This window comes from Thermobia domestica, chromosome 5, assembly GCF_964235325.1.
Source record: "Thermobia domestica chromosome 5, izTheDome1.hap1.1, whole genome shotgun sequence".
Lineage (NCBI taxonomy): Eukaryota > Metazoa > Arthropoda > Insecta > Zygentoma > Lepismatidae > Thermobia > Thermobia domestica.
The window spans coordinates 279,167,202-279,177,714 of record NC_137458.1 but is presented as its reverse complement, the minus strand read 5'-3'; the positions used below and the strand labels follow the sequence as shown (position 1 = coordinate 279,177,714).

The following is a 10,513-nucleotide window of genomic DNA, read 5'->3' as shown; positions in this document are numbered from 1 at the left end:
TTCATCTTAGACTGGAAAAATGGTTATCCTTCGCTTTTCATTATCATTTGTCCATGAAACAAATGCCACAGAGATATACTAACCCTGTATACAATTGTGTGATATTGGAATGTGTAACTCGTAGGATATGATACCAGGCGTAGGATATGATGCTTTACTTTTTTAAAATTTCAACACTTCCAGCGTACACCTTAAAAATGCAATAAAGAAATAACGGACACGTTTTTTTAAATATTCATTCAGAACTGGATAATCTACACAAAATTTGCAATCGATCAGTGAAAACTGCATCTTTCTAGAGCTTGTGGTTTCCGAGGACTTACTGTCGAAAGAACTGACCACAAACTTCCAAAATATATAAACTTTTCTTGACCACAAACACATAAACTTAGCATTTTAATATACCTGTATACAGATTATTGGGGAGAAAATAAAAGCTAAAATCTATCTTTCTTTCTTTTTAATTTTCAATATTGAGAGACATTTTGTACAGATATAGTAATGATTATAAATCATTTGCGATCACACTTTCAATATGCTGTTTCCGCATATTATTTTTTTAAAACATATTGGCCCACATACATCAATCATGTTTAGAAATTTTCAATTTTTATTAAAAAAATATAGCAAATATAAACTGATTTTTTTTATACAATTGATTGTTTTCCTTTTAGTTAATTTACGAACAGAAGCGCGCGAACAGACATGCAATCGTGTATATACAAACACGCATACAATACACATTCACACACACACTAAGACGCAGAAGTAAATATACGCCGAACATAACAGGAAAAGGTTAAGAGTGATCTATACATTACGTATGATTATCAAAATTATTTTTTATATATATACACACATATATATAGACACAGCTGCCTTACATTTTTACCATGAAATTCGATTGAAATATTTGCTTTAAGAAATCCATAGTTTACTAAGAGCGCCTTAGCCCAATATTCACAACACCTTTTTTTAATGTTTGGTTAATTTAACCGTTATTCCTTTGGCATTTTATAGTAATTAAGTATAAAATATATATATATTTCAAGCTCAATTTCTTTGAGGACGATATATTTTGCGTGCACATCAATTCACAAAACCGAATTTACAAATGTTACGAGAAGATAGTTATAACAAATTTACTTTAAGAAATATTACGTACACATAGGAATTAGCATCAATATATTGCACACGAAGCACTCCGATTATTAATATTGGTATTTTCAGCTTTTCTGCTATTTAGTAACAATACTTCCGCATATATGTAATTATTTAATTTCGCGTATAGAGGGCAAGAAATACTGAAGAATTGTTCTTTATATACTATTAATAAATGTGTACACACATTCCTATATCCAACAAACAATTTTACCTTTGTTGCTTCATAGGCAAATATATTCCTCTGTAAAATAAAACCCACCTTAAAAGGCCTTTTTTTTTTAAAAAAAATAAAAACTATTGTCACTAACAAAATAAAGATATTTCTGCACCGACTCTGTCGTCATTTTATAAGTTATTATTTATTTGGTAATATTTTGATTAATAATGATGTAATTGTAATAATGCTAATACCTAGCACTATACCATGTAACTAACGTACGAAATGTTCACTGCTTCCATGTCAGAATGTACACGATAGAATTTTTAAAGAATAAACTAAACCAACCCTTGTTAGGCCTGCTAAACACTATGAGAAGTCCTAGGAAATATCTTAGGATTTGTCTGAGGAAAAATGTTACGACATATCTCGTAGGAAATCCTATCCTTTTGTGCCATACACGTAACTACACTGCACATCCTACTGATATTGATACCAGGCGCTATATTGTTAAATTGCACACCTCTAAAAAAAATCAGACGATAAATAAGCAAAACATACTTCATCAGTCCCTGCACCACTCTTCATTTCGTCGAGTATTTTTACTCTTTCACCCACATATGGCTGGCGAGGAGAAAACAATTTTGTTTTCACTTTCTCTCACCTGATGTCGGTTAAATCGAATTCTTACAAATTTTCTTTTCGAAATACAGCGTACTATAAAGAGAAATCTCATAGGATCGTTCAGAACATAGGAAATGACATGGATCTGATGCCATACACGTTGAGATTTTGACTCTAGGAAAAATCGTAAGAGATTTCCTAGGATCCATCCTATAGTGTATAGCAGGCCCTACTTTAAAATTTTCCTGTTGCAGAGTAGGTTTGTGATCCAAGAGAAAGCGAAAATATAGTGTTCAAGGAAGGCCCTTCTTGAATGTTTGTAAATTAATGGAAAGACGTAATGAAAGCAATGCAATTACATTGCAAGATGATAATTCTTATAATAATTTGGAAAAATCATTCTTTCTCTAAATAGAAAGAAATATCTGCGGTATATTTGGTACCAGAACAATCAATCCTATGACTTTTCCAATTGCATTTTGTATACATCTTCTATTTACGAAATATATTATCATCATGTCTTCTATTCAACATTATTTAAAATAAAATATGTTCATATGCATGGACAAAGTTGCGTCGCCAATGACGTATTTTTGTGTCTTCATTTAGCTTGGGGCACTGCGGAAAAGCTTGAATTGCTCCGGCCTATGTCAGTGCCTACTTCAGAGTAAATAGCGTGTTATATATAAGGTTGCGTTAGGGAAAAAACTAACAATACGATAAGTAATATGTACCCTATGATAAAAATTTATTACTCTCTTCCTAAGAGTTGTTCCAATCGAAATTGGCGTAATTTGTTTCTCAAAATAATTACAAAGGAAAAGCAGAATTCAAGTTTGGAGAATTTAGAACCCTAAGATAAAAAGTAGTCATAAAATGGCAAATTTTGGGAATATTTACAGCTGAAAAATTCTTAGTATGGTCATAGTGCATTCCTTACCTGTCGATATGTCAAGAAACATTTCATTTCGTAGTACTTCTCTACACAGCACAAATATTCGTACATTCTAGGTATGTCCCAAATATCATTTCAGTAATCATTGGAACATCCCTTATATGTTACCTTTTACCAATTCCTTTTTACAAATAGTCCTAATTAGAGATAGTGGCTCATATTATCTCTACCCAGCGACTGACAAACTCCCCCCCCCCTCTCAGAAAATTCCATCTTTTCGTAACTTACATGCACGGATTGCAACATTTCTTATATTTTTTATGCTATGCATATTTTATACATAGATGGCTGGAATATACCCACTGAGCGTTTTTTTTTCTTCTATTTATAGGCTTTCAAGTAATTCATTTAAAAGACACACCCAAACCAATAAGAACGAAAACTATCTTGACTGGTTGTAACCTTCCTATTCTCGTGTCAGAGAATAAATCTGCTAACTTGCTCTTAAAATACTAATAAATAAAAAAATAAGAAGGTTGGATAAAATTACAGGTTTTTACACAAAACACAACGGTATGCCAGAACAATACAACGAAGTAAAAATTTGAGAGCAAAATACAATATTAGAATTTTGCGGTGGAGAATGGACGGAAAATTAGCACATACAGGCGGACTAGTTTCTTTTACGGAAATTTGAGAAAACAATAAATAAAATGTGTACAGTGGTTGTTTTGTACGTGCTCACTATCTCGTGCGAAAGTGTTGTTTGCACGTTATACTGAAAACAATAGAGTCTAGTTATCTTTAGGGTTGAGAGAAACACAATTATATAATTGGTTAAAAATAAAGTAGAAACAGTAGTAGTATCATAAAAAAATAAAAAAAAAACTAATTTACTGAACGCTAAGATCTACAAATACAAAGAAAAAATGAATTGATAAGCATCTGAATAAGTGAATTATGTTTTCTTTGATAGTCATTCATTGGTAAGAGGAATCTGGCTCCTTGACTGTTTTGTTTTTTTAACCGAAAAGTGACAGGCAAGTGAACAGCTGTGAACTGAAGCCGCAATACCTAGTTTTTGTACATGCACTTCGTAATTCCATAATTTTCTCCTCCCCCTCCCCCGCCCTTATTTTAGCACACTAAATTTCCAACTTTTCATACATTATTAAATCAAAGCAGAAAGAAACTGGCCATCTTATCTTTGTTCTAGTTAGCTAAAATCTGATTTCATGCAGAACACTTAGACAAGACAATTTTTCGTCATTATTATACAAATTAAAACTTATCGGTGAAAAAGACGGGAAAGTTGTCGGAGAAAGATCTCGACTTGTAGTCACTCCTAAAAGACAGCCTGCCGTACGAAAACCGTTACGCTCTACCGCACGGTTATGTTACTAAAAGAAGTAGGTAATAGTATATAAATAATTCCTCAACGTGCTTTCCGTAGAAACTATTACTATCGAGTTAGGTTATCTTCAACACTTATTTTACCATAGTTTTGGTAACTTACACCACCAATAAAGCAATGTACATTTCGAACCACGATCATTAACACTTTTGATTGCATTTAATGTAATGGATCTCCTCTCTCGATAAACCTGTTACAAATACACCTTGTATAGGTCAACTGTGTTAAGAATGAGCTTTCTTAAAAGTCACCTAACCTTTTTTTCTTTTTGGACATAGTACAGTGTACGAATGAACATCAGCATTGTAACACCAGCAGTTGGTACTTCCGGTGGCGATAGGTCAACACGAATAGTTCCAAGAGAATAGTTTTCAATAGAAGAGCATGTATTACTACGGAAAATATTTGCCTGATAGATGCTAGCTCTATCAGTTTTTACTTCCATAAAGTTTTATTATAAATAACACACACAGGGGAAACTTTCATTTGAGGAATTGAAAATAACGAATTTAGTACTCTATAAATCGTTTTACAAATGTTATCAATAGACAATGCAAGTGCAACACAGTTTTATACATACTACACTTGCGCTATTGGTTGATGTACTTTTCTCAGCTACTTGAAGTACACAAAATTATGTTTAAACTAGGGATAGCAAAATTTTCCGGAATCCGATAATTTATTACTGGAACCGGAAATTTCACTTTCCGAATTTCGGAAAAATTCCGGAATTTTTGCGAGATTGGCATTTTTTCCGAATTCCAGAATTGGTCATTCCTAGTTTAAACAGATTTTATGTCATCTAACTTTAGTAGTAATGATAGTGAATCAAGATCTATTGCTGCTGAATAATAGAGAGAACGTAATTCATTACAGCACAAGAATCTACAGAACAATAACATTATTGTTCGATGAGGAAGTAAATTTTAAAACAACATTTATATTTCGACAATAGGTATCGAATACTTACTCTGTTTTACGGAGGAGGCAATAGGATCTTAGTTACTGTACAATAGATAAACTGCGCTTTCGCCTTATTGAGTACCCGACACTTCATTGCGAATTATTATTATTATTATTATTCTGAGAACGATGAAGCGATTTGAACAATTAGAATAGGGAATCAGATTGAAAAACTCTAATTAGAGGTTAAGATTTGCTTTTAGTCATTTTTTAAAAGTTCTTTGGATATGATTCCTCTCTCTTTCATAATTGATTTTGTTCAAAACGTTATGAAAAAAAAAAAAAAAAATCGCGAAATTTACCATCTACCGCATTTAAATCTTAGCAATAGCCAATTATATGGTATTCAAGTCTCAGATTTCATTATGGTATTTTCATTGCTTCATATGTTAAAAGGAAAAATGAAACTAGTACTGGTATCAGACATTACCAACTCAATGATTTTATGTTAGTATTATTTTGCTCTATTCGTTACAAAAATAACTTTCATTCCAACTACGAACCAGAATAAGGCATAAAACCTTATATGTGTATATAGTAAATAACACATGGTGTACATTTATGGCAAGAACATATCACGCAGAGTCAATATCCACAGAAATTGAATTTTTGATCTTTACAGAAAGAATATCATCTTCATTTACCAAAATATATAGTTTAAAAAAAAAAAAAGTACGTTGTTAGCTGGAGATAGATCAATACAATAAATTCTACGTTTGATACATATTCCGGACTTATCTTTTCTAATAAATTATTATTTTTTTTTTAATAATCTAATTTCATATTTTACAACTTACTTCTTTAGTACCAAGTATTATCCTATTACTAATTTACAAGAAACGAATAATTGAAGAACAAATGAAAGAAAGTTAAATATTATAATCACACTGGTTTGTTATACGGACCCGGCACTGTACTATTAGAATTCATTATATTGACCAAGATCTCACAGAATGAACTAGCAAAATACACGCACAGACATGACGAGAGTATAAAGGAGTTCCTCTCTTCAATTTCGAACAAAAATTTGTATTGTGAAACATGACAAGTCAATCCTGTTCTTGAATTTGAGATAGAAATATTCCAATAAATTTTCGTAAAAAATACTAAAGACTTCTTTTGGCACTCAACCACTCCGAATTCTAAACAGATCACATTTGATTTTCCCAACAATTATTGTACAAAAATATTAACCATAAATTAGAAATTAATTCGCAACAATAAAAGCATAATAATACTATATCATTAACACTAGATAATTAATCGTAATAACTGTTTCCAAAAAATGAAACAGGACTTTTTTTTTTAAAAAAAGGGAGTCCTTTGAAAAAAAACTATTAATAGTAATAATAATCAATATATGCGTCATGCTATCTAAATGCTCATTCACAAAATCATCCCAAATCAATAAGTTAAAACACATTAACAACCATATATACAAGTATATATAGATACATAGCAGTTACTTTGTGATGCTTACAGCATGGAATATAATATGCCAGACATTGTACACATTTCAGAAAGAAAAGCAGTCTTATATTTGTAGTCACAACACTACTACGATACTTCAAAATGCTTCTTGTCATATTAGTTTATTTTTTATTTTTTTTTACAAAAAAAAAAAAATTAACTTGATTCTCTGTCCGCGTATATAATGTGGTAATAATATACGTTTATGTATATAAAACAAAGTTTTTATGAACAACCTCATGATCCCGACAAAGGTCCACTAATTTACTGTGATTGAAAACAGTCTTGTAGCGTGCACGTAATCTTATATACATTATAACGTAAACGCCTGTCACAACACCGTGAGCTGATGATTTTGTCTAAGGAGTCCAGCTTGACTACCTGCTCCTACTGATGATTCTTCTAACGAATCCAGGTCTAAAGCAGATTCGATCATTGTCGTGTCCTGCAGCAATCGTAATCTGCTTGCACTTAGTGGTAAAGTGTTAGTTTCAGTAATTTCTGTACTAGTAATGTCTGGTGGCGTTCGTACAGGTAGTATAGCATTAGAACTTATTTCTCCTTCTTTTAAGTTTGTATTACATCCTGTAAAGAGAAGGAATTAATTTTAGTAATATATTTTTAGTTAGTAAGGACAACACATTGTAATTCAAAACAATTTTTGCTATCAACTGCTATTCAGTATCTTCAATCAATCAACCAACCAATCAATAAATTAACTTCACAATTTATCCAGAAGCTAAATCAGTATCTTTAATCAATCAACCAATAAATCAATCAAATGACTAGAATTTATCCAGAAGCTATTCTCTATATTCAGTCAATCAAATAACTTTACAATTTTTCCGGAAACTATTCAGTATCTTCAATCAAATAAAAATTATAATTTATCCAGAAGCTACTCAATATCTTCAACCAATCAACCAACTAATCAATAAATTAACTTCACAATTTATCCAGAAGCTACTCAATATCTTAAATCAATAAACCTACAACCAATAAATGACTAGAATTTATCCAGAAACTATTAACTATCTTCGATCAATCAAATAACTACAATTTATCCAAAAAGCCATGTTTCTTAGACATTCCTGAGTAAAGCTAGATCTGCAATGGTAATAAGACATTATTATGGGATAAAGTACTATTCTCGTCAAAGTTTTAATTCTAAATGAACCTTTAAAAGAATGGCAGTTCTTTGTTCAGTGATTAGTGTAAAGAAAAGGATCCCCAAGAGTTCAAACGTGTCAGATTTATATGTATAATTTAATGTGTGCTGGAAAATTCTTAGAAAACTTCGCTCAACAGCGTCGCACTATGTGATTTGATGACTTAATGTCAGTTTTTTTTTAGTGTACATCATGTTTCTCTAATTATTTCGTTAATCAGTGGCGACTAATGAGGGAAGCCTCATCAAGTAAATTACGTATCACTAAAAGATAAGGAAAGAAAAGTTACCTGTGTTCTAATTCTTATATATAACAGGGCTTCCCTTAGCTTGTACCAATATTTTTTTAACGACGTGACTTCACTCATGAGCAGCTTTTTTTTGACTTTCGATCAGGAAATAAAAGTACAGATAGAAATAGTATTTGGAAAGAAAATAGTTTCTAGAGGAAATAACTGAATAGTTCTCTCATCAAAGATTTAGTGTAGAGTGTTATTGTTTCTTTCATCGGATAGAAACAGAACAGTATAAAATATACAAACTAGCCATACTACGATTTTTGCGTAAAAAAATTAAGAAGTTAGTGAAGTAGCAAGGCATGAAATCTTCAATTCACCGTCAAAATGATCTCTCAGTAATCGCAAATTATTATTTTTATCGTTATACATTTGTATTTCCCATCGCCTTAAGAAGTCGTATAACTAAAACAAAATATTACAAAGTGATTTTATATATATATATATATATATATATATATATACAATTACAGATAGCTTTGTCAAATGATTACGTTTATTACTTTAAAAAGCTTGAACAATGTATGAGACATCATCATCTTTACGTACAGCCCCACGATTTGCAGCCATGGTTCCGAATTCGAATTGCTCTGAGCGTACAGGAATTTTGGTGATGCGCTGTCATTAACCATATCATACATCATCTATTTGAATGTGCATTATCTTGTAAATACTAATTTTGTACGGTAGCATGAAGATTTTTAATTCATGAAGACATGTCAGACTTTTATAAAAGCCATCATGTACGCTTCCTCCTAGACAAAGTTAGAGGACAGGACTGTTTCGATACTTAAGTGTTGGAGTTTTCTATACAGCGGAATTAGTACTTAGTGAATAGACTTTAAAAGTTTTGATATCCAAATCTGTGTTCCAGTTTGAAAAGAAAAAAAATACAGTACAATTTTCCGAAAGAGGTATAATAAATCATATAACGAAACCAGAAACAAATGAAAGTAGAAAACATTAAAAATGAACGTATAATTTACACAAAATTTAAACAAAAAATTTTCTACAATAAGGATAATACTGTGATTACATCATACAAAAAGCAAAACGATACTACACACACACACAACAACAAATAACGGAACATTTTAAAATTACTAACGAATACTCTTCTACCTTAGTTTAAGAGAGTAATAATAGAAATGACGGAGCTTACTAAGGCTAAACAAGATAATTGATTGAAGATAACAGTATTATAGAAAAGACAATTTAAAACATTATAATTTATTACTAATATTTGAGAAGAATAATCAAGCTTTCAACGAAATGAATAGTATATCAAGAAATACCAAGAGGAGGTTCGTGAGGGAAGTCACGCCGGTAAAAATTTCTTAAGTATTAACTCCTTTACACAATTAATACATCAGATTACCTTAGTTTCAAGTGATAAAACTTTAATATTTACCGTATGACTTCCATCACCAGCCGCCTCGGAATCAACATAGTAATACTATTCGCTCAACATAAGTACATTGTCAATTGTAGTTTGTTATACTTCTCTAGAACAATCTTTAAAGTAATATACAGGGTGTTTTAAAACAACACCGGCAATGTTTGGGAGATGATTCCTGACACCAAGACAAAATAAAAAGTATGACCTGGGTGAACAGATGCTTCTTTTAGGCTGCCGAAAACAAGAAAAAATGAACTTTAAAAGGTCCATAGCTCCAATACGGGACCTACAGTAGTCGGGTCAAGACCACTTAGGAACTAATATGTGCAATATCCAAAAATACATGCTTCAGAATCCTAAGGTACTCACGCAGTAATTTTTATACAGAGAGTTTGGCTACGGGCATATAATTTGAAGTACTCAACAACTACCTCTATAAAAATTGTTGCGGAAGTACTACAGGATTCTGAAACTTAGATATTTGGATAGGACACATACTATTTCCTAAGTGAAGTTTTGACCCGACTACGGTAAGTCCCATAGTTTTAGAGCTATGGACCATTAAATTTCATTTTTCCATGTTTTCGCCAGCCTATAACTTCGAAAGAAGGCATTTGTTCACCCAGGTTGGTCTACAGTTTTTGTCTTATCAGTGTCAGGAATCACCTCCCAAACGCTGTCGGTGTTGTTTTGGAACACCCTGTATATGTCATCTGCACGAAGATAATTCGAAAGCGCATTCGACAAGCGAAATGCACAAGCAGCACGCAAATAGCGCTTGCGTTTAAAAAAAAAAAGTCGTGCAATGCAAGCATATTTAATTTTATGAACATTGATTAATGAGCATCAATCTTTTGCACAAGCCTTTGCATTAACGGTATTTCATTTTACAAAAGCAATTATATTAATGTTTTCAGTTAGTACCAAAAAGAGAATTATTTTGAACAATTTTCTCACATATGG

At 31.6% G+C, this 10,513-nt stretch overlaps 1 protein-coding gene across 3 annotated transcripts in view; it reads right to left on the bottom strand.

Annotated features, from left to right (window-relative positions):
• Positions 1–1,449: 1,449 nt before the first annotated feature.
• The window catches only part of app (Palmitoyltransferase app), a 307,459-nt gene continuing 298,395 nt past the window's right edge, over positions 1,450–10,513 (bottom strand). For all 3 annotated transcript variants that reach the window (XM_081760136.1, XM_081760137.1, XM_081760138.1), the window contains one exon: positions 1,450–7,272. In XM_081760136.1, the coding sequence (XP_081616262.1) occupies positions 7,019–7,272 (254 nt within the window). In that variant the 3' untranslated portion in view covers positions 1,450–7,018. The remainder of the gene's footprint in view (positions 7,273–10,513) is intronic.